Raw genomic sequence first — 24,198 nt, 5'->3', positions numbered from 1 at the left:
AAATTTGCAATTCCTTAAATGCAATCGCAAAATAAGGAATCACAGATTTTGCGATACCTTATTTTGCACGTAGATTTGCCTCATACATACTACTAAGAAAAATTGTGATCGCAAACGTCGAAATTCTGCAAATGTTGGCAATTTTGCTTGATGCATATGACCCTATATTCCTATCTTCTCTCAAGCCAAAGTTAGCACTTATTAAAAGGACTTGGATAATCCAGTGTTAAGTAATGGGAGAGACAGGTCTTACAGAAGTGAAAAATGAGTTTTGGAGTTTTTCACTACCTAGATATGCAAACCTTAATTACACATGTTGCACTTTTTAAATACCATGAACCCTGTTCTAGAAGCAGCGACTTACAAATATTACAAAAGAAGGTTTAGGCCTGGCCAAAATGTTTATTTTGCTAGGTTGAAACAGCAGTTTAAAGCTGCACTGCAAGCTGCAAAGAAAAACCTTTGTTTTATAGTGCTATTTAAGTGGGTGGCACAACGAGTGCTGCAGGCCCACTAGTAGCATTTTATTTTACAAAAACTGGGTACATGTTGTACCATACACTAGGTTCTTACAAGTAATTTAATGTGCCATTCAGGTATAAGCCAATTGTATCATGTTTTAGGGAGAGAGTATAAGCAGTTAAATACTGGTTAGCAGTGGTAAACTACACAGAGTCTGAAAAGCTGACCAAAACGTTTTAACTCCTTCGTGCTCATGACGAGCTCAGCTCGTCATGAGGCACGGTGCTCGTGTGCTCATGATGAGCTGAGCTCGTCATGAGCCGTGGAACGCTCGCACGCGGGGATAATTCCCCTGCTGTGCTGAACATTCCACGAAAACGGGTGTGGTTGTGACGAGCTAAGCTCGTCATGAGCACACAAGCACTGTGCCTCATGACGAGCTGAGCTCGTCATGAGCACCGGGGCGCTGTGCGCGCCCCCTCACCCCCCAGCACAGCAGGGGAATTACCCCCGCTGCGAAGGGGTTAAGCAAAAGAAAGAGTGGAGGCAAAAAGGTTTAGGATGACTCGGCAGAGAAGGTCAGCTCCAACACTTACTCAAACATAAAATTGAGTTAGAAATGGACATTGATTTGCAATCTGGAAGACTTGTGTTCAAGGTGTCCCTTCCAAATTTCAATTGGGCATAAGATATATCAATATTTTGCAACCACAAATCCAGTCACAATCTTTTGAAGTTAGACACCCCAAATAATGTGTGTAACTTATTCACAAAAGGGGGCTCCTTCCAATTTTTGAAAAAAAGGCAGTGGTCCAAAGACTGTTTCAAAGAAAGTGCTAACTTTACTGTTGAAATCAAGCCCTATATCCTTTAATGAAAATGAACAGCATTAAAAACAAAGTTTACTTTATTTAAAGACATTCACATGCATGGTGAACTGTCAACCCCAGCAGTCCACCATCCAATCTGAGTGAGTCGCAATGCGTCACCACTTAATTATTTTTTATTTGTATTCATGAGGTAGTTCAGATTGAGACCCACTCCAAAGGGAATTTTGCAAACCAAATGGCCAATACAAAGCTTGGTACACAAAATCGGGGTCAATTTGCAAAATGTCAGTGCATAAATTGTGTGTTTTTTTTGTTTTGTCACCCTAAGTGGGAAGGGTATGCCCAGATGTGAGTCCCATGCTCACTCTATCACTGGATTCAAGCTACCCGGACTGATGAGAATTGATACCCCAAAACTGGTCCCAGGATGCTTGTTTTCTGGTCCAGAGAGGACCCGGCCTGGCAATTCAGGCTGGACTATTCCCATGGGAAGCAGGGTCAAGACTTATTTGCATAAAGCTAGGTCTAAACTGGGGTACATGCTGAGCAAAAAAATTATGGATTTAACCCAGATCTGTGACTGGGGGTGAATGTTTGATTTGTTCTGCATTCCTTCCATCATTTGTGTTTTTTTTTGTGTGCATAATTTGCAACCATGTTTTACAAATTGATTCTTGGTACATCTGGTCCAAGGTGCTGTAAATAACTGGTAAATAATCTCAAAACATGTTACCAGTTTATATCCAACGAAGTTGCCGTAAGGACGTAAAATAACAGTATTTAATAAAGCGTTCTACGTCTAAGCCTAAATATGAGTTGTAAATGTAAGTTCTTGTGATGTAGCAGAATGTTAATTTGTATTTTTATTTTTTTAAAATTTTTTTATTAGTCCCTTCCAATTTTTCAAGCAAACTCCAGATTTACACCAAGCAGGGGTTCCGGGTCATTGGATTGGCGTACAAGCCTCTGCCATCAAAGACGCCATCTGAATTGCGCAGTTTAGCAAGGTAAGAGAGTGAGACCTCCATCCCACAAGCACTTTCAAGACGAGGAGGTAACTCGTTCCAGATGGAAACTTCAAACCTCAGCAAGGAAAAGTAGCTTCTCTGCTGAGATGATCGCATTACAGTAATTGGAAAACATGCTAGATTAGTATTTAGTGGCCTTTGACATAACATTGTTTTTAGGTCGCTTCGCAAGACCTCCTTCTAGTGTGACACATGGCCAGCTTCTGGCAGTGGACTCAGGATTACCAAACCTTTTTAGGTTTATGTGAGTGCATGACTGAATCAGAAAGCTTGCATAGAACAACACCCTAAACTGAAACACTTCAAGGTGCTTTCTGAGCGAGGTGCTTTGAGTGAGTGGAATTTTCATGTTTTTAGAGGGATTTTCCTAAGTTGTAACCTGATTTACTGGTTTGTACAACTCCTTTAATGTGATTCCAAATAGATGCCATTTGGGTATCTGGAAGGGGGTGTGTTGTAGGTGTCCCAGTATATATCAATGTTTTGCAGCCAAAATCCATTCAGTATCCCGGCTGCATTGATCTCCTGAAGGGGAGGAGTTTGTAGTTCAATGTCTGCATCAGGATAACCGGTACTTGCTTTACAATTACATTGAGAATGCAGCAACATAGATGGATAAGGCCCGAGACTACTGTCCCAGATAATATTAAATACTTCAGTGGCATCCTCAGAATGCATTTGCTAGGTAAGATTCGTAGGTGGGGAAGTGGAACTGGCAAATCAGACACATTATGTTTGAATGCTGATGAGATTTTATTGAATCTGGATACCCTTGACACATTCCTTGGGCAAGGTCCTGAAGTCTAACAACTGAGGACACTCATAAACACCGACTTGTGAGGTAAATCCAATGATTTATGGATCCTCTGTCCATTTATTTGTCACCCAGATGCTCATTGGTTGCTATAAAACTTAAACCTATTCAACTCAATATTGCTGGTGGGTTTAAACCTTTTTTCCATTCTACGTAGCGCCTCGTTATACACATTTGTTGCTTCTCCATTTTCTGCAATATTCATTTGAGGCAGAGCTCTAAATACCATCTGACCTTCAGATCCATGGCAATGTAATAAAATACTTTTTTTTCTTTCCGCTCCCATTCTTTCCCCATCCACGGCCTTCATACAATTTACACATTCTTCTTTCCATCTTGACCAGGGTAATGGGGTTCCCCTTTGCATTGTAAAAATTTTGCAGGAGGATCAAACTGCATTTCCTTTAATTGGCAGATCCAATTTGTCATAAATTCTTTTTTCTGTAAACCCTATATGTATATATTCGTATTACAAATATTGTCCAACTTACTTGTGATTTCCTTTTTCTGTGTAAAGATGAACTGCCTTCGTTTTAAATCACAACCAATTGTTCACCTTTACAGCCAGCGTCGTCGTTGCTATGGCTGTTTCCAAGGTAAACAAAATGGCCGCCACGTCGTACGCATTTGCGTCGCTTCCTACCAGCATGCCTTACAGCTCCCAGCATGCTTCAGGCTTCCTCTGTTTATCGTTTGCGATTAAGGCGAACAATGGAGATTACCAAATGACGCCAAAAACAGTGAAAGGAGCTCCTGCCAGCAACACTCTAGACACCTCATAGCAGTGATTTTTTTAAAAATCGCCAGTGCTGGCGATGGCTCGGGGCAGATCTTTGAAAGACGCTACTCCTCTTAAACCGATAGGCACATCATACAACTGATTATGTTAACAAACGGCATAGCCTAAAATAACCTCCATTTTGTTGAGTAACAGTACCTTCGTTTGGCAATAGATAGGCTCCCTTGCCTTGTTTCCTTTCCTCTGTTTCTCCAAAACTTTCATTTTTTCCTTTGTTCTTTTCCTTAAAAAATTTACATACAATCCGTTTTTCTTGAGTTTAAAATGTTTCCGCGATATCAATTTTAGTCAAAGAATATATTCTTCTTTTGCTTTAATTAAAACGCAATGCAAATTATTTCTTTTTAGAACACAACTCCTCTGTGCTGCTTCCTCCTGTTGTGAGCAGTGTTCTTGTCCTCGTCACCATTAAAAGAAGTCCAAAATCCAATTTAAATTAAGATTTAATGTAGTAAAGTATGCAGCACAGCAACAGACACTGAGCCTCTCCAGAGTCAACAGTGCAACTGATACACACCAGCTTAACATTCTACATAAACTTTCTTATAGAATGAGAACACTAAGTAATGAAAACACTTTGAGATGACATGTATATATAAATGTAACATATCTCCCTTATCAAATGTAACAGTTGCGTAACAATATTAGCTTTTTTCTTTTGCTTTCAAGGGATGATGTTGAATCTAACTTGGAATTTCTTGGGCTGCTGGTGATGGAAAACCAGCTGAAGCCGGAGACGAAGCCGGTGTTGGAAGAACTCTTGGAGGCCAAATTCAGGGCAATAATGGTGACCGGTATGTAGATTATTGTTGGGTCTTGGAACATGCTATTCACATGGGTCACATCCGGGGGAGGATTTCCGATACCTCTATTAAAGAGTGTAACAAGAATCTTAACTTGTCCACCCCCAAAAATCTAGTCAAATAAGTAAACCAAGTTATTCAAATAAGATTTTAAAGGCTTCTGTGTGATAATATTTACAATGGATTTAATGTGTTCTTCTACTCAAGACCAACTTTTGCCTAATGTGAACTTAATTATCAATCACAAGTATTTGTTATAAAAGTTTTATTTACAAACACTAAAATGCCACTTAGAATAAAAAAAAATTAAGACAATGAGTTAGTCATTCTGCAATACAAACAACACTGTCTAAGACAATGTTTCATTCTGCAATACAAACATGTTCTATGTTAAACACTGTCTAAAACAATGTTTTACTTGTGTGTTTGTACTCTGCCAGTATAAAAAATGTTTGATTTTTTTTCTTTGACTGAAAATAAAATCTGCAATCGTGGTCCCGGACTATTGTAATAACTACACTGCACGTGTCACATTCAGCAAGTAGTTCCAGTACAGAAGTGGCATTCTGCAGCAAGACAAAGTGTGCTGTTGATATGAGCAAAACAAATTTAATCAAACTTAACAGACACAGTTAAGCTTATTTTTTTTTATTGGCAGGTCACAAATACGGACTGGAGTTCCAGACTTTATTTTCTCTTAACCTAAATTGTTATTATTTTGATATTTCCTAGAAGTCTGTGTTTTATCTTCATGAAAGTGAAATAATGCATTATTAGAATTCTTTAAAAAATATTATATCACTCATACCAGTTAATGTTCCCATAACTTACTGGACCATTCGGCTTTCATATGAGGAATTGCCCCCAGAACACACCTTCTCCTTGGCTCGAGGGAGATGTTAAAGTATTCTGTCTTGAGGCAAAGATCAGTCAGGTCGCACCAATTCACAACAATTTCTCAAATCGAAAATATTCTTAATAGTCTGATTTAAAATTTGATTTGGCTTTTAATTTCTGTCTGCCAGGACGTTGTTTGATTATTCGCCATAATTAAGACTGTACATCTATGTGCAATTTGAAGAACTTCTGTGACTTGATTAGCCCTACTGATAAGTTAGAATGTCCTATTTGGGATAGGTTCTGTTTTTTTTGATGAATTGGTCTAAATCTAACCTTTTCCAGATGTCAGTACAACACAGGTTACCCTAGAATACCCTGAAAATTTGGTTACAGACTTCATAGAAATACCCGGGTATCTTTCTACATAGACAGCTGGAGCAGGTAATTCTGCTCAATTATTGCCTGGTAATAGACAACCTATCACATCGTGTAGATTTGTGGCTCCAAATTCCATTGTCCTTGGCGGGAGAGTAGCCTTACGTATAATGATATTCCTTCCTAAATGACTGTATCTATTTACAAATGACCAAAACCCATTAGCAAGCACTTCTTTCCAGCATTTCCAACCCTCTTGATCAAGTTGGTTCGAGCCAATAGGCAAGCAAAGATCACTTGTGATTCATTGGTCCTCGTGTTTGATTGTGAGGTGTGGTTTGGAAATATAATATCTGATGGCTCAATGTCACTTTAGCAAATTTTGGTATAACCCTAGGTATCATACAGACCATAATCAAATGAATGGCATCCCACTGGCCTGACTTCTACCAATATGTCTAACTAAACCACATAAGGAAATTAAAATGGTTGCCATGACCTGTTGGGCCTGAAGATCTTTGTCACAAAACTCATGAGCCATGCCATTAGGTTGCTTTCCAATCCTTTACTACCATCTACAACCAAACGCACTGTGTAGACCACCTTGAAGTTGGCTATAACAGAAATGGGCCACCTTTATGTAAATGTTAAGTTCCTGTTGTTGGAGTAGTTCCTATCCAGGGACAATGATGCCAAACCTGGCGTTTTTATTCATGCCTGTTTAAGGAACACTGTAGAGGGTGCCGTACCAGGGTCGTCCAATGAGCCTACTGACTTCAGCGAATACAACCAGATGTGTTTCTAAGCTCTAGACCTGAATATCACATTTCAGACATTGATGGACCGATTTGACTAAGGTAGCTTGGGATGCGGAACTGTGTCCCTACTGGAGACTGCACAGACATTTTTCCGTACACAAACTGGCACAAAATCTATGAACTATAGACACAAATTATTGTACTATAAATACCTTTCGCTGGGCCAACAATACCTCATGATGACCGCACAGAATTACACTCTCCATCCTTCATAGTTGATTTCTCCACCTTGGGTGATGCTCTCCTTGTCATAGATGATGTGACATACAATGCGTTGGACCCATTGCTGGACTATGTAAAGGGCGTTCCACAGGGTGCACACCACTTGACTGCAATGGTCCTCCTCTTGGCAAAGTGTAGTGTGTCTATAAACTGGGGAGGGGCTAGAGTACCTACTTCTGTTGATTGGTTATGAGACAAGACCATTTTCAATGATTGCATGAAAACCTACATCTTGCTGCAGCCGCCACCATCTACACCTCAGGATAATTGGGATCCAATTGGTCTTATCTACTTCATAATGCATCGGATGCCCCTAAGGATCCTATTGTGGGTAAGACCGAATAACTACCTTGTCTCCACATTGATCTCTATGGGCTTCCAGATGTGTCTTGATCTTGTATATTGCCACTTTTCTGTTTTTTTATGCTCATTTTCTTTCACTTTCTATTTTTTTCATACCTCTGTAAACCTCATCATATTGATGGAATAACATTTGCATTCTACCTATATATTGTCATGTGCCGTCGACCATCCTACCTAATTAGACTTGTCTCTTGTTAGACTGAACTTGTGTGACCTCTAATGTGCATGGTCGCTAGTCCTGTTTCTACATGACTGGAGAGACCTGTTATGTTGAATTTTAAATTATTTATTTTTGTTTAAACAAAAAAAAAGAAACCCTTTGTGGTCCACATTCCTCAACACACCATTTTGGTGTTTGCTCTTGAGGTTTAGGTGTCAGCGTGTATTTAATAAATTACTGATGTGTATGTTGCTCATTAGGTGACAACCTTCAGACAGCTCTGACTGTTGGAAAACGTTCTGGAATGATCCCCGAGTCCACCACGGGTGTCCTGGTCATGGCCTGTGGACCCAACGGCTTCAAACCAGCATCCATCACACTATCAGTGGTGGAAGATCGGAAGAGCAAGATGGACGGAGTGGACGTAAGCAACGCCTTCTGGGTATCCATCTCATTAGCATGAGAGAGGAACACTAATTGTTTTAGATCGTTCTCCAGATCTTTATAGCTTGGCAGTTGGGTACAGCTAAAAACATCCACTCTGTGCTCTGAGTCTTTCTTATGGTTTTCCAAAATACACTTTCCATGTTCATAGTAACCTGGGTCAAAACACATCGTTCACCAAACAATAATTTAGATTTTAATAAATATAGTACTTAATAACTATGCGGTATTAAAAGAAGGGAATACCCATGTGTTTGTGATACCTAAAGTGAACCATGAGAAGATTGGTGGCTCGCAGGGCTTGGCACGCAGTGTTAAGTACATGTCACATTTCGCACTTTCCAAACATCTCTTGAGAAGATTCTAATTCTTTCTGATGATGGCCAATCTGAAGCTGGATCGTACATCGCTCACGTGTCCATCTACGGAGCATACCATCCGATACTCAAGGCAGTTTGTTTTTTACATTTGTAAGTTGAACACACTAACGTTGTATATAAAGAGTCCTTTATTAGAACCATATAATGATTGCATGGGACAACACCCACGGCTCATTCTTACCCAAATTTCCATTAAAAAGAGCTCTCCGTTACCAACTCTCACACTGCCGGCTGTCTTCTGCATATTAATATCCATGTGAGTGCTTCTCAAGATGTGTTAATGATTTTACCTGTGACATTTGGGTGGCAAAGATATGAATATACCACGCTCGATGAACCAATCAGCCAGAACCTATCAACCGAAATTCTTGTAAGCAAAATAATTAATCTGTAGAACATTAAAAAAAGTGAATTCTTAGAAAAGTAGAACAAGGAAATCTGCATGGCTTGGAAAATAATGAAGACCTGGATAATGTCCCACATCACCGTAGTAATGTTAATGGGAAGTTGCTTAGATGGATACTTGGTCAATTTCATGATTCTGCCTCAAAGTAGTTTAGCATCGTTGAAGCACTTCAAAGAAATTTGTTTAAGCATTGAATAAAACTAAGAGCAGACTGTTTACAGTTCTGTCTCTGTTAAAGATTTCATTGGCTAATTTAAAGTGTCAGAGTAGCTTCCCATTCCCACTCTCCTTTCTCTGCACCATGAGCGAGTTTCAATCTCTGTTATATATCACGATGAAGTATTATACAAAAATAACATAAAGGGCTATACCTACCAATAGCCCAATCCCATTACCAAATAACCAGTCAGTTGGCAGTGAACAAAGTTCAATCGTTTATTAAACAAAATACTCTAAAGGGGAGCCTCTATGACCCTCACCCATCAGGTGCGCCGAGAAGACTGCTGGCTTACAATGAAACAGTGAATTATATACCTTCAGTACACCACATAGAATCAGTGTAAAAGGAAAAACACCAGTTGACCCTCGAACCCCAAGGAAGGACCATATATGGCACACATAATGGGTTCAAAGCATTTCTATTATTTACTGGGCAGGTCAGGAGGGGTGACTCCCTTTCGTCTTGGTGCCCGGGAGTGCAGGCAGGGCACCTCCTGGAATGCGCTTATCGCACCCAAAGCCAGATGCGACCTTGAGTCCCAGGGCGAAGAGAAAACAGTTAGCCTTCAGCTGCTCTCAGTAACTCACACAAACTGAAGCTTGACAACTAATGGAGAGCGGGGCACGTGATTACAGCTTGCATCTGACAGAACAAACAAAGATGGCGTCTGTATGGTTTTTCGGCCTACTCCGACGGATGGGGAAATTAGGGAAAGAATCAACCTTTCCTACCAACTGGTAAATATAGATATATATATACCTTATGCTGACACAATATATGCCTAATAATCGTTGTGTATGGAAAAATCTAATTTTCATCCCTCAAGGAGGAGCTCTGTTTACCATAGGAGGAACTGTTCAACGCAGCAGTAATGGATGTCTTCATCCTCTTCAATGCTTAGCAGAGTCTCTCACTGAGTAGATGTAGGACGGGGCTTTAAAGGGTAACCATGCAACCATTGCTAACCAATCCTCAGAACGTTCATAAGGTACATGCCTTGGGTATCAAAACAATTCCAAGTTTTCATGGACTAGAAATCCAAAATGGAGAATACCTCTTCCAACTGAGAAGAACTTTGTTTCAAATTACCTCTACCACTGACCCTCCCTGTTCAGCCCGTAAGCTTTAAAGGAATTTTCCTCGCTAGCTCGAGCACTTCTTGTGGCCTCCTATCAGAAGGTCTCCTTTAGGGCTGCCGGGTCTCCCTTTTACATGGGAAAAGTCACTTCTTCTTCAAAAGTATTAGATAATCAGATTTAAAAGTTAGTGGTCTTTCAATGCCCAGCCTACCTACAAACTGAGAAATTACTTTTGTCCATAACTTCCTTTTAAAAGTTGGCAATTTAATATCCCATTACATTTTCTGTAGCAGGAGGTAGCCAAGCCTGCACATAAAATATGCAGCTAAAATCATGTTCACTTTTAGAAGAAGTAAGGATGATCCTTTCCCGCCTGTCCTTGAAAGACCTGTACTGTAATATGATAGGGGTCGGGGATATAGTTGAAACCCACATACGAGAAGGTGTCCCACTAAAGTAACACCAAAGGCAACTTGGACATAAAAATACCCAGCATTTTAAAAACTGCACATGTGCCTGGGCAGCAAGCGGCAACCACTGCAGAGGTCAATATACCAGCTGCCCAGAGGGAAAACGGGTGGGTAGGTGGAAAGTGGAAAAGATGGGTTTTCTTAGAGTTATGCAAATAGACTCTTCAGACATAAGGCGCTGCCGAGAGTGCATGTGATGTAACAATTTGTTTACAAATCCAAACTTCCTTGCCACGGGACACTTCTATTGTGTCATAAAGCAAGTGAGCTTTGAGGACTGTTCTGATGGCAAAATGTTCTTTGGAAGTGGAGAGCGTTGATTCATTTTCCATACAATGATGGTCTACATCTTGTTACAGTGAGAAAAGGGTTTATTAAAGAGCACCTGGTCCTGCCGTCTGTCTGCAGTGTCCTGCAGGAAGAGGGATATCATTTCATGCTGTTACTTTAATTGGATGTCATTTCAATTGAGTGACCCATTAATAATGACTGTTTGGTAATATTGTTTTTGATTACAGGAGACGTTCATTAGCATTGAAGAAAAATTCAGCTACGCGATGCAGTTGGAAAACTACTACTTTGCCATGGATGGAAAAACTTTCCAAGTTATACTACAGCACTTCTACAGTCTGCTCCCAAAAGTAAGTTTAAGATTTTCAACAATAAAAATGTATTTATTTCCAAGACATAATCCTTTAGAAATATTACACAATAATTATTATAAGAAGGTATGAAAAAATCTTTTTCGCTGTAAATTTTCCATGGAGAGATAAATTATCATAAGCCGCAGGATGCAACCCTAGCTTCAGTTTACTATAATAGCCCTTTCTCTTAAAAACTCCCAATACAAGTAAAATGCTATAAGCACTTTTACAAACCCATATATATTTTTGGATGATAAATGATTTTATTGATACAAACTCAAATTTTGAACAATAAGATTCTTTCTGAGTTAACTTATTATATCCGATCAAAGTAGTTCCAATATCTAAATATATCATTTTGAATAAAGCGACTTGTGCAGCTGATTGCTTCGTATCTTGATGTTTTCTGAAAATGGGACAAGGGATTTTTTCCCAAAAACAACAAAGTCTAAGAGGACATGATTATGTTTTTTACCCCTAAAATCACATTCACGACGCTCATTATTTGACACCATTTTTTCTCTGAGATATCTTATTCTCCAAATCAAATCGCTCACGAACCTTATTCATAGAAATTGATCCTGGGTATATTTATCAGGAATTTGAGACAAATGGGGAAAATGCCTTCAACTCCAATCCCTTGTAAGGAATGCATCACAGATTTTTTGGAGGTCAGAGAATTATCTTTAATTTCATTGCTGTCTATTGCGCTTTCCTTCGTTCAAAACCCTTTATTTTGGTCACTAGGACCATAAAAGTATACACAAAACAAACAATAGTAAACTAATATGAGCAGATCATACAGTGCAAAACATCAACTCTATGGGTATTTTGGTTTCCAGTTTATAAGAACATAAAAAATTTACCAGATAAAAATGGGACAGGGGACAGGAGAGACAGAAAAAAATGGACATAAGTGAAAAGCAATCAATTCAATTAATGTTTGCGTACTCAGCGGACAAGAGATAGCAGAAATATTTCAATAAATAATTAAAACTAAGCAGGTTACACTAAAATCACGTTCATCGTAAGAACGTTTATATAAAAGAACAATTTAAAAGGCTGTATCTCAAGTATACTAATCTCTTGCTGGACACTTTATGTTAATGATGCATGCCGATTGGCAATTTGTGATAGTTTTTCCTTTTCGATGAAGCCCCATCTCCTTCGCCACACTGTATTTAAATAGCGAGGGACTGCAAAAACAATGAGGTTGGAGGTGTCATACTTTAGAACTCGAAAAGCCTCCCTACAATGCTCAAACCCCAAATTCCGGCAAAGTTGTACTAGCCAATAACGCCTTGCTTCCTGGCATCCTGGGCAGAAAAATAGAACCTGCAATTCTGTTCCCTCTTGACTATTGCATGCGGGGCACCCATGTTCAGATTGCCCAACCCATTTGTTAGTGAAAGCAAGTAGGGGTAAGGTACTATGTCTGAACTGCACGTACAGTTTCCTTGCTACCTGTGGCAGAATGTCATCCAGGTAGGTTTCAGGTTTATAGTTATCCTTCACAGTGAGAAACTGGATTGTGACGGTGCCTAATTTTGGGTTTGAATGAATGGCCTGGAGCTTTTGGGTTTGATAAATCCTCGGTAATATAGCTCGAGGAACCGAAGGACTAATCTCCCCATGTCTACTCCACAGAGTTGGTTTACCTAACTTTTCACATTCATACTTTACATGAGCAAACCAAGAAACCTTTTTCAATAGCCCAGGGTAGGATAGTAGCACGTTGGTTTCTGCATGGAATGTTACTAATTCAGGGGTCGCCCACAGTCTTCGCCAAAAGGTTAATGGTCTTAAAGCGACCTCTTCTTCAATCGGGGAGATGCCAAGATCTAGCCGCAAGGGAATTAGCGGGGTACTAGCTGGAAGACCCACAATTTGTCTAAGGAAACTGTTCTCCACTGCTGTTAGAGAAGCGGGCGAGCAGTGTCCCCAGAGTTCCGCCCAATACAATGTGGCTTCCCTCGCTTGCGCCTTATACATCTCAATCGCGGGGCCAATGGGTTTAGTTGATGATTCCCTTGCCAATTTGGCTATACTCCCAGCGATCCTGGCTAGCTTCAGCTTGGCTTTGGCCATCTGGGCCACCCACTGCATGCCTTCAGTAAGGTGACACCCAGATACTCAAACACAGACACCCTTTCCAAAGCTATCCCATTTAGTTGTGGGTTGGGCCGTGTTTTCTTGGGTGGATCAACAATCATAAACTTGGTGGTGTTAATCACCAAACCCCTGCTGTTACAAAATACGGCAAACCTGTCCAATAGCCTCTGGATACCCATCGGCGTCTTGGATAACAAGAGGGTATCGTCAGCAAACATCAATGCAACCACCTTCATGTTTGCTAACTTCGGGGCATCATTGTCTACGACCTCTGCAAGTAGTGGGATAAGTGCGTTGACAAAGAGGCAGAACAGGGTTGGTGCGAGCACACAGCCCTGTCTCACACATCTGCCAACTGGGAGACTGCATGTTTAATTCTCCCCCCCACCCCCTTCCATATCTTACTTGAGCATAGGTGGCATCATGCAGCTTAATACGCAGGTCAAGTAGATACGTTGGAATCCCCATATCTCTTAGGAACCCCCAAAGTTTGGATCTGGGCACCAAATCAAAAGCCGTTTTCAGGTCCTTGAATATGAAATGGAGGCTGCCACCCTCTATTGATACCAAGTAATTAGTTGAAATCTAAATACTTGGTCTATGGTGGAGGTGTTTTTCCTGAATCCAGCTTGATAAGGGCTAATGATGTCATTTTCTTCCAGCCAGCCCTGCATCTCTTCTAGTATTACCCGAGCAAACCATTTTTGCATGACATTGATCAAACTGATCGGTCTGTAGTTTGCAGGGAGTAATGGAGAGACCTTTTTAAAAATTGGGACTATTTCTGCCCCAGCCCAGGTGTCCGGAATGGGCATACCGTTAATAATGACACTAAATCGCACCCACAAATAGGGGCCCCAGATGGTTTGGTTCTTCCTGAAACAAATCCCCGAGGAGTTTGTCTAAACCGGGTGCTTTTCCGGCTGGTAGCTTTTCTAATGCTAAGATGACCTTACGTAGTGTTATCCCGTTGTACACCTCAATTGACTGTCTAGAAGCTAATACTGGTTGATCCTCTGCGCAGCTAGTCTGTAAACAAAGTGTGCCCATGGGTTCTCTTTGTACGTCATGTTCCGGATCCGTTGCATACAGTGCCTTGAAGTGCTCAGTCCACAATTTTGCTGGTAGATTTGGTTCACCCACAAGGTTACCCTCCTTACTGCCCATTCTTACTATGGCCCAGAATGTTTTCATGTCCCGGGTCGACAGGGCGGTTTTAATATCCGTCTATTTATTTTCTTCCCAGACAGTTTTATTTTTTTGGGGGCGGATAGTAAGATATAAAATATCAGCTAAATTGTCTATCAGCTGCTTATAGAGTGTTGCAACCAAGTGAGTGTGGGCTGGGTTATCCCCATCAGTCAGAGCACTACCAAGTTCCTGCAGGATTGGAATCGCCATTTCATATAACGCTCGCAACTTCTCTGGGGATTGTTTCATTATCCCCCACTTTATTCTTCTATTATTAGTGAGGGTTAACCAAAAAGGGCCTCGCTCGCAGGAGATATACCAGAATCTTCAAAGATAATGCCAAAGCATTATGGTCACTATCAGCACGTGGAATGACCTCAAAATCCATAACCCTCTGCCATGACCTACACTCTACCAAAATGTAGTCTATGTGAGAAGCCTGGCTGGTTCTGTTAAATGTGGGCTTGCTCGGCCTCTTCGAGGGTGTACGGACAGTGCAGGTCCTCAGGGAGTGATTTAAAAGGATGGCATTGGTTTGAAGTACTAAAGGAGACCAAGACTTAACTGGATGAGCTTGTGGATCGGGTATGGCCCCCACTGCAGGTTCTCCTAATTAGTGATGACATCATGAGTACCTGCGAGGGATTCAAAGTGGCAATTTAAATCTCCCCGAACTATCAGTCGCGAGTTAAGCGGCACCATCGGGATGAAGAGGTTTAACTCCGCAAGAGTTTTGGATTCCTGGGCCAGGCTTACAGGCCGTGAGTAGATGTTAATAATTGCGAATCTCAGTTTAGAGGGAAAAAGTGAGCATTACCGATTGAATATCATGAGAGTAGCTATTTAAGATGGTAGGATTACAGCCCACATGAGAAGCTACCCACATAGATAATCCACCGGACGGCCTTCCCCTCTCTCTGGTGGTAGCTGGTATGTTAAATGTGACAAAGCCCACCCTTGCACAATCCTCACTTGCCCATGTCTCCTGGAACAGGCACATATCAAACTGGTCCACGAACAAGCCCCATTCGAGAGAAGAGAGTTTGCCCTTAATGCCAGCCACATTCCAGGATAAGATCTTCAAAACTCTACCTGAGCTACATGCTCCACTCCATGATTTAGGGGGAATTTTGGTTAGCTTTGGACAGTTTAGCGACTTTAGGGTGTCATCAGGGAGATTATTGGGGTTAGTATAATCTCCAATGGAGAGGGGGAAGATTGACATACCAAAGCCCCTTCCCTCGAGGTAAGCCGGACATATGTCCCTAGTTCGGTACTCAAGACAACAGGTGGTGTCCACTGCGGGTTCCCTATTGTTGTCAGCGCATTCCCTTCCTGCTGTTCCTTACTACTCTTGGCAGAGCCCAAGGCTTCTATGGTTAATGGTCAATGGACATCTTCCAAGGGTCCATATCGATTATTTACCGACAAGTCATAAAAGAGAGGCCTGTCGGTAAAACGTCTACGGGTCAGGTGGTGTCCCTCCTCCCTCTGTTTAATGTACCCTAGCAGAGTCATTGGCCTATCAAGATTGCAACAGTTGGAGTAAAAGTGATCGAGAGGGAGCACTCTCACTCCTGTGTGGGTCTCAACAGGGATAATTCTATTGTGTAAAGAGCTTACCATCTGGGGGGTTTTAAAATGAATGACCACACAGTCACCCAAAATATTATTTTTGTCTGGTCCCACCCAATCCACTCTCCATACCATCAGAATTTCCCCTGCCCTCTCGTAGGGGAAGTGCCTGTTTGATGCTAGCCAAAATGAACTCTTTTTCCTAAGTTCCAGCTGCGACTCCCTCTGGGAACCATTTAAAGGAGTGACCCCAGTTAGAACAGCTACGTAAGGTAATGATTCTGGAGGAAGGTTTATAGTTGGCAAAGCAGCATCACCCTTACCCCCTGTCTCTTTGCTCTTCGTATCCCGAGCCACCCCAGAGCTGGTGGGTTTGTGAGGGGGGCAGGCCATTGGCTGACAACTCACTGTCACAGCATGAGCTGGCCTCAGTATGGTATTTGTAGTTCGGTCATGCTCCCCCTGTGAAACTAAGGGCTGTGGGATAGTACTGGGGCCCTGGCTAGTGGACTGTCTTGTGTTGGGATCTTGGGTGCTAATGGTCGCAAGATTGTCTGTGGGAACCCCAGGACACAAATTTAGGTTGGCAGTTGAGCCTCCACCCTTTACTCCGTAAGGTGTTTCAATAGGGGCAGATTGCATTTGCCTCGTAGTTACCATAGTTGTCAGTGATTTTAGTTGCTCAGCCAATGGGGTGGCCTCTTGCCTAATCAGGTCGCCAAGTTGAATCAGGAGGTCGGCTATTTATGACTGAGCCCAGGCTGGATACTTTAGTGCAGCACTAGGGACAAGTAGAGCTGAAAACAAAAGACTAAAATAAAAAATGTGAGAATCGTGTCCACCCATACACAACCATCTAAATGAAGAAATGTAATGTTTCCCAAACAAGAAACTTTCTCTTTCACTAGTTTTGATCACCCGGGCTCATAAATAGTCTTAAACACCGGAGCTCGATTTATGCTCCCGAGCCATTCCACAAAAATGTAGAGGGACGGCGGGCACACACAACTTGGAAGTAAACAGTACCTTGAATAAGTTCATGTGAAGTGCCCCTCCTGAAGTGTGCAGCAGATCGCTATATCCAAATGCATGAGGTGAGCAGTAGTTCGCTATTTCCAATGAAAGATTACTGCTGCTTCCTGTGAAGAAAAATCAGATCGCTCCCAAACAATGTGCCAGTAACTATGGAAACAAAAATGGTGGTATGCACGACGCTTAAACATGACGCACTTACGTTCAGAGCATTGCCGGGAGAGGAAATGGAATCCACAATGTGAGAAGGTGCCTGGAAAGGAGGAGCGCGAGAGAAAACAGCGCGAGACACGCAGGGCAACGGCGAGTCCAACCGCCACAATTCTAAAACCAACAAATGTCAAAACGATGACTTTTCCTCCGTGTCGATTATTAACACAGGAGCGTTTATACACAAAGTCCCATGTCACTCCTTCCAGTGTAAAATTGCTGAAGTACAGCGCATTCAATAGCAGTCAATCAGATCGACATTAGATGTTGCTACATGGAGGCAAACAAAAATTGTCGACAGAGGTGTAATTCTATTTTAAATTAACCACTCGTTTTTCATTTCCAGCAAATAAAATACTCTTTAAATCCAGTAGATGGCAGTAACAACCCTCCAATTAAACTGCTCAATACACAAAGCAGCCAAAACAATTGCGATGCGATCCCCCAGAAATTGGCAGTTAAAACATTGCGATGGCACAGAGGCTTGGCTCTGATGGTCCTGGAGATATCCAAAATATAATAAGTTGGTTTTCTCATCGTTACTCCACACATCAGTCACAGGGCCAATAACTGTAGGGGATATTCAAAATCTAAAGAGAGTGTCAAACTCCAGGCTCGCTTTGTGTTCCCAAACAAGAGCTGATAAATCCAGTAAGTGAATCAGGCAAGTAATGAAAACCACAGGCTCTATTCACATCACACTCAGCATTAAACACAGTTCTCCATCTCTCCAAACAGCTTATAGTAAGTTGCAGCAAAGTAGTACTGCCAAAGACTTTGAAACTGGCACTTACATGAATAGGGCGACCGATGACATGTTCACTGGTGGGGTCTTTGCGGTGGCAGGTTTCTTTAAATTCAAATCCAAATCCAAATCCTTTAGTTTTTTGAAAGTCTAAAGTCCAAATCCATAGAAGTAGCACGCAGGTTCTTTTACATCGTCGCCAGTGTTACAATAAAGAAGGATCCATAGTCTGTATGTGATATTCAGGATCATAGCTTTATTTCTTCTTCAGATCCATGAGATAAGTAGAGATAATCTAGAGACCCCACCAGGAGCAGTTCCACTGCTCAGCCCTTCATGCTAACTGACATCTCCTTACTATTCAAGCCACCCAACATTCCAATGACATCATCAAGGGCCAAGCAGTGCAGCAGGGGAAAGCATAGGGAGGATGAACAAGACATGTTACATTACAACACTGCGCCATACCTGTTTGGTCCCGCACTTGGCCCCGCACTTGCCACAAGGACTCCAAGGACCAGAGAGCCGCGGGGGACGCCACCAGACTGCCCCGCCCTCTGCACCGGGATTTAAACTTCTTGCGTCTCCCGCGCCATACCTGTTTGGTCCCGCACTTGGCCCCGCACTTGCGACAAGGACTAAAAAGGACCAGAGAGCCGCGGGGGACGCCACCAGACCGCCCGCCCCTCTGCACCGGAAGCATCTAGGGAAGCAGTTGATTCCGCAACACGGACGCGCGGGGACGCGTGCTGGTCAAAGCCCGGTCCAAGGGCGGGCCCGTTTGAGCCCGTTCGAGGCCGAGTGAGGACGGGACAGGGCCTCCCTCTTTCATCTCCATTGCAAAAGGACCTAGCTAAGGTTGGTGAGAATCAATTCCTATTACTCTTCCATTCACCTCTGCTGAGCATTGTAGTGCTTGCTCCATTCCATTTGTCTCGGACAAAAGGTATTGTAGCTTCCAACCCTGTGATGGCGGGCGCTAAAGTGGGAAAGGGAAGAAAGTCGATCTCTGGCGGGTCGTTTATTGGAACTCTTGATCAGTTTCTCACCAGAGCATCATCTATTCTGGCCCACCAAATAGACATAACTGAAAAAAGGCTATCTTTGGATCCGAATTTGGATAAGCGGTCCTCTTTGGGTCGGCTGGCATTGGCACCTTCACCCATTTGGCCGGTATTACCTGAAACATCCAACAGGGGGGCACATCGGTGAGGGGTCCCTCCACCAGGTACAAATAGAAACAAGACCCTGGTATCCCCAGTTGGGGAGGACGCACTATCTCCTGCGCAGGAAACCTCGGCTACTAGGTTTGAAGCCCGGGCTCTACTTCCAGGAACCCCCAAACTCGCTCCGCAACAAGTTTAAGGAGAGGTGCAGATGCTGTGGTAGCACCAGTTAAAAGGAAGCGTGGGGGTGCACCCATGAACAAGAGGAAGGCCAAGCTGCAAAAATGTAATGGTGGGGGAAAGGACCAAATGACCTCTGACATTGTGAGTCCAATTGCAGTCTAGCAGCCAGTACATGTGCCTAGGGCATCTCCAGCCTTCAATGATGTCTGGCATACGGACCTAGGTGATGAGTTTTGGGCCAAGATGGAAAATATCTTTGTCAAGACTTGTAGTCCTTTGCATGATAGACTAAATGCCATTGAAAATAGATTGACGAGCCTGGAACAATTGCACTCGGCTGCCCCAGGGGAGGGGGTGGTTCCCGGCCCTCCTGTAACAAATGCTAGTCTAGCGAGGTCATCTAGGTTTGATAATGTATCTTGTAATCCCCCTGTATTGCCAATATCTAAGCCCAAAGTCCCGTTTTCCCAGAGTCTCCAGGCGCGGAGTCAGGGGGACTTAGCTGGAGAAGGCACTAATAGACACACAGTGGGGAACAGACCCGTTGAGCTGGTGAGGGGGGGGTGGGCAAGGCCACTGCCAAACCTATGCATTCAGGAGCGCAACTAGTAATCCCCTAGCCTCCGAAACAGAAACTAATTGCCTGAATCTTCCACCTGAGTCGGCACCATATGTGGTGGTTCTTGCAGGAGTGCCAGCCCTGGACCAAGAGCAAAGGGAGGATTATGGCACCCTCAAGAGTAAATGCATTCACTGGCTCAACTATAATAGGCCACTGCCACTGCACGTTTCAAACGAAATCCTTTTTGCTTGGCGTGTAAGTTGGGTAGGGCCGCGGGGGAAAAACATCGAAGGTGACTGTATAGTCATAAACCTCAGGCATAGTAGGGTGGTGGATCACATCTCTAACTGGGCCCCTGGGTCACAAGTACAATCTCTACCCTTGACCTAGTTCTATCCCACTTCGAACATGGTGAGAGGGTTCCAGAACAGGGGTGCCCAGGTTATCCCGGGCCCTAGATTTTATGATACCCGGGAGAGAAATAATATCATTGGCCCTAGGAACGATCTGCTTGCCCTTACTAATAGATTCAGTGTACTAAAACAACTTGATTGACGCACGTCTAGGGGCCCAGGCCGGCCCCCCACAGGCGGAGTGGAGGGCTTGTGTATGACCGCCTTGGAGGCTGCGGCTGGGCCCATGGACCGTGAGCCATCCAAGCTGGGGCAAGCACTTCCTTCAGTCGCACCGGGGGAGGGGCCTGCTCAGGGGGACAGCCTGAACTCAGTGGATTCCGAATCTAGGACGGGGAGGCAAAGGATTCTATCAAAATCCTCTCCTGGAATATGGCCGGGATGGAAAACAAATTGTTGTGCCCCAATTGGGGAGCATTTGTGGAAAGTAATGATGTCTGCCTTTTTCAGGAAACTTGGGCACTGGCAGGGGAACAAAGGTGTGGGTACTCTACCTTCAGTGAACCGGCTACTAAGAAGGGGAGGGGCAGACCTTCTGGGGGACTCAGTATCTGGGTCGGCACACACCTGGGGGCCCAGGCTGTCCAGATTCCCACTGAGTTGCAAGATGTGCAGTGTGTGTTGCTCACACTACCGGGAAATAGGCAAGCTGCGCTAATAAATCTCTACTCGAGACCCACCGTTAGTGGAAAGGAGTCTCCAACTATAGACCAACTGGCGCAGTTCATCCCAACTCTGGACCCAGCAGTTACGTTTATTGTGGGTGGTGATTTTAATTGCCAGTTCGAGCCACTCACTGATCCATCCCAAGGTGGCCCTGATGAAGAGGACCAGCTCTGGCTTATGCCGGAACCGCAGATTCCGGTGGTGAGAGCCTGGACCCTTCTGGTCTTACAAATCAATTCCCTCACTCTTTCGACCTCTCTTAGAGCCTGTAATGGGAGGACAAATTCTGATAGACCGGCCAAATGACATTTAACAGAGAGGGCCAAAACTCCATCCTGGATTATATCCTGGTGGAAGCTAGAACCTGGGGTATGGTTTCAGATTTCAAAATCCATCCTAGGAAAGATAGCGACCAAAATCCTCTGGTCATGTCTCTGAAACACGGGAGTCTGGGCCTGTCCAACCCAGGTTCCGACCCAAATCTAATAGGCCCTCCGCTATCTGTAACTAACAACAGGCGGAGAGTCAAGTGGCCATGTATTCTGGGTTCTCCAAACTGGCTGAAGTCTATCTAAGGGCACTGCCCCACCTTTGTGACATGGCAGAGGTGGAGGAAAACCTAGGTGCTAGCAAGGAGCCCCTAAATATCCACCAGGGGCTCGTACTGAACCTTGGGGATGTGTTTTACCCAGAGGTGAGACCCAAGGTAGAAACAGTCATAGTCCAACCCTGGTACAATGCCAACTGTAGAAAAGCTAAAAAAGAACTGATTTGTGCGGTCAGGCTTCAGGACATTGAAAAGATCAAGCTATGTCGGCGTGTGTATAAGCTGGCCACTAAGAGGGCTAGGAAGGAGTGGGAGGTAGACAAGTGGAAAGAGCTAAGAACTGCACTTAAGACCAAAGACTCCAGATCCTTTTGGTCAATTGTGAGTTGTGGGAGTAAGGAAGGAAAATTGACCAATGAACCCAATATAGCTGCCTTGGCTTGGGAGTTACACTTTGGGGAGTTGTACTCTCTCCAGGGCGGCGACGGTTTAGAGACACCTCTCCCATGCCCCCTCCTCGAGTATCGACTGGAGGGGGCCTGGGAGATTACACTCTCGGAGTTCGAGTCTGCCATTCTGAAATTGTCCCCTAACAAAGCCCCTGGTCTGGACAAGCTACCGGGCGATCTGTACCGCTCAGAGCCAAATATATGGGTCCCCTACCTTTGTGTTATGTACAATGCAATTCTAAAAGATATGGATCCTCCGGATTCTTGGCGGGACCCTGAAATCGTCCTTATCTATAAAAAAGGATGCCCCCTGAAACCGTCCAATTATAGGCCAATTAGCCAAAAATTGATGGGACGCAACATCCTGGGCAGAATACAGACCTGGATGGAGGAACATGAGATCTTGTCCACCTTCCAGGCTGGCTTCAGGCAGGGAACATCAACTGTGGATCAGTTATTTAGACTGCAGGTTCTTTTTTGGAGAACAGTGACTGTAGAGGGTGGCAGCCTCTACATGATCTTTGTTGACCTGCGGTAAGCGTTTGACCTGGTGCCTAGAGATAAACTCTGGAAGGTGTTAAATGAGCTGGGTCTACCTGGTTACCTCCTCAATGTTTTAGTAAGGCTCCACACTGACAACTATGCCCAGGTGAGGTGTGGTAGGCAAGGTGAATTGTCACTATGCTTTCCGGTCAAACAAGGGGTCCACCAGGGCTGTGTTCACTCTTTTTTGCCTATACATCAACGGCCTGGTAGATCACCTTCTTGGGACTGGAGACATAGATGCCCCGAGGTTAGTTACGGGCCGGGTGCCCGCTCTGATGTTCGAGGACGATACTTTGTTGTTGTCCAAGACATCAACGGGCATCCAACGTACTTTGGATGGTTTTGCGGACTTTTGTGCCCTGTGGGGTTAGGAGATAAACTTGGATAAAACCAAGTTTATGATCTTCAATCCCCCGAGGCAGACATGGCCGAATCCGCTTCTGGGAGGAATACCTCTAGAGAGAGTTAAAACCTTTGAATATTTGGGCATTACCGTGGGCGAACATTTTCAATGGGATCCGCAGGTGGTTAAAGCAACACTACAAGAGTGGTGGGGGGGATGCAGAAACTCCATAGAGAGTCGGAGTTCAAACCAGCGGCCCCAGTCATCGAAATTTTTTAACGTGCAGGCCAAAGCAGCTGCACTTTATGGGGCTGAACTCTGGGGACATCAAAACTCGCTTAGTCTGGCGAGGGCCGAACATACCTTTCTGAGGAACATAATGGGTCTCCCAGTGAGCACACCACTTGTACCTCTGCGTTTGGATCTAGGGTTGCTCCCTATTGAAGAGGTTATGTCATTACGCCCTCTATTATTTTGGAAAAGACTGTTGTCTGTGCCGGAACTTGTGTCCTATAGGAATGAATTCAGGGAAGTCTGGGATGCCTTGAAAGGCAAGAACATTAAGTGGCTCTCACATATTAAGCTCACTTGTAGTAGGATAGGCCTATCTGAGCTTTGGGAGACCACTGATGTTGCCTGCTCGGAGATCACCAAGGCTGAGGTGATCCGCCATTACAAGAACTATAACCTAGCCACCCTTCAGTTGAGCTCAGAGGTGGGAAGATTGACCACAGAGTTCCTTCAGGTCAAGGCAGAATACAAAAGGGAAGAGTTCTTGTACGTAGTATTCCCTGCATTAGCTAGAAGACTCTATACGCAATTTAGACTGGGCACCTTGCCCCTCAGAGCGTTCTCTAGCTAATGGGACAGAAACAATCAAAAAGAATGCCCAGTCTGTGGATATTTTCTGGAAGATGAAGTCCACATCTTTTTCTTCTGCCCAGGGTATCGGGGTGCACGTAAGTACTGGCTAATCCCTATTTGTAGAAACTTGGGATTTCGCCAGTGCTCACATGCAATGAGAGTCCTTAAATATGATACGCACCCCCCTATCACTTTTGCAGTCTCACATTTCCTTAACGCAATGTGGCATCGGTCTGACTAGTGCCTAGTATGTACTCCTGTCCCAAATGTAGTAATTCGATAACGACATAGTTTAATCCTGTTTTATCACGCATTGTATTTCATTGTATACATAATGTATTTTAAAGGTATTTCATATATTGTCTTAATATTTGTATTGTATGTATTTTTCTGAGCTTTTATGGTCCTTTGAGGCCGAAATAAAGTTATCGAACAAA

At 43.5% G+C, this 24,198-nt stretch overlaps 1 protein-coding gene and 1 long non-coding RNA gene across 2 annotated transcripts in view; one reads left to right on the top strand and one right to left on the bottom strand.

The window, feature by feature from the left end:
* The window catches only part of LOC144792839 (uncharacterized), a 202,801-nt gene extending 184,439 nt beyond the window's left edge, over nt 1-18,362 (bottom strand). The window contains exon 1 of the long non-coding RNA XR_013602631.1: nt 18,072-18,362. This is a non-coding gene — a long non-coding RNA (uncharacterized LOC144792839). The remainder of the gene's footprint in view (nt 1-18,071) is intronic.
* LOC144792837 (putative cation-transporting ATPase 13A4) overlaps nt 1-24,198 on the top strand; it is a 289,798-nt gene that overhangs the window by 198,514 nt on the left and 67,086 nt on the right. The window contains exons 17-20 of the mRNA XM_078668035.1: nt 2,182-2,299; nt 4,603-4,727; nt 7,775-7,938; nt 11,032-11,154. Of these exons, the coding sequence (XP_078524161.1) occupies nt 2,182-2,299; nt 4,603-4,727; nt 7,775-7,938; nt 11,032-11,154 (530 nt within the window). The remainder of the gene's footprint in view (nt 1-2,181; nt 2,300-4,602; nt 4,728-7,774; nt 7,939-11,031; nt 11,155-24,198) is intronic.

Source organism: Lissotriton helveticus, chromosome 11 (genome assembly GCF_964261635.1).
Source record: "Lissotriton helveticus chromosome 11, aLisHel1.1, whole genome shotgun sequence".
Taxonomy (NCBI): domain Eukaryota; kingdom Metazoa; phylum Chordata; class Amphibia; order Caudata; family Salamandridae; genus Lissotriton; species Lissotriton helveticus.
Note: the sequence above shows the minus strand (reverse complement) of the source record. Positions and strands in the feature narration are given on the sequence as shown.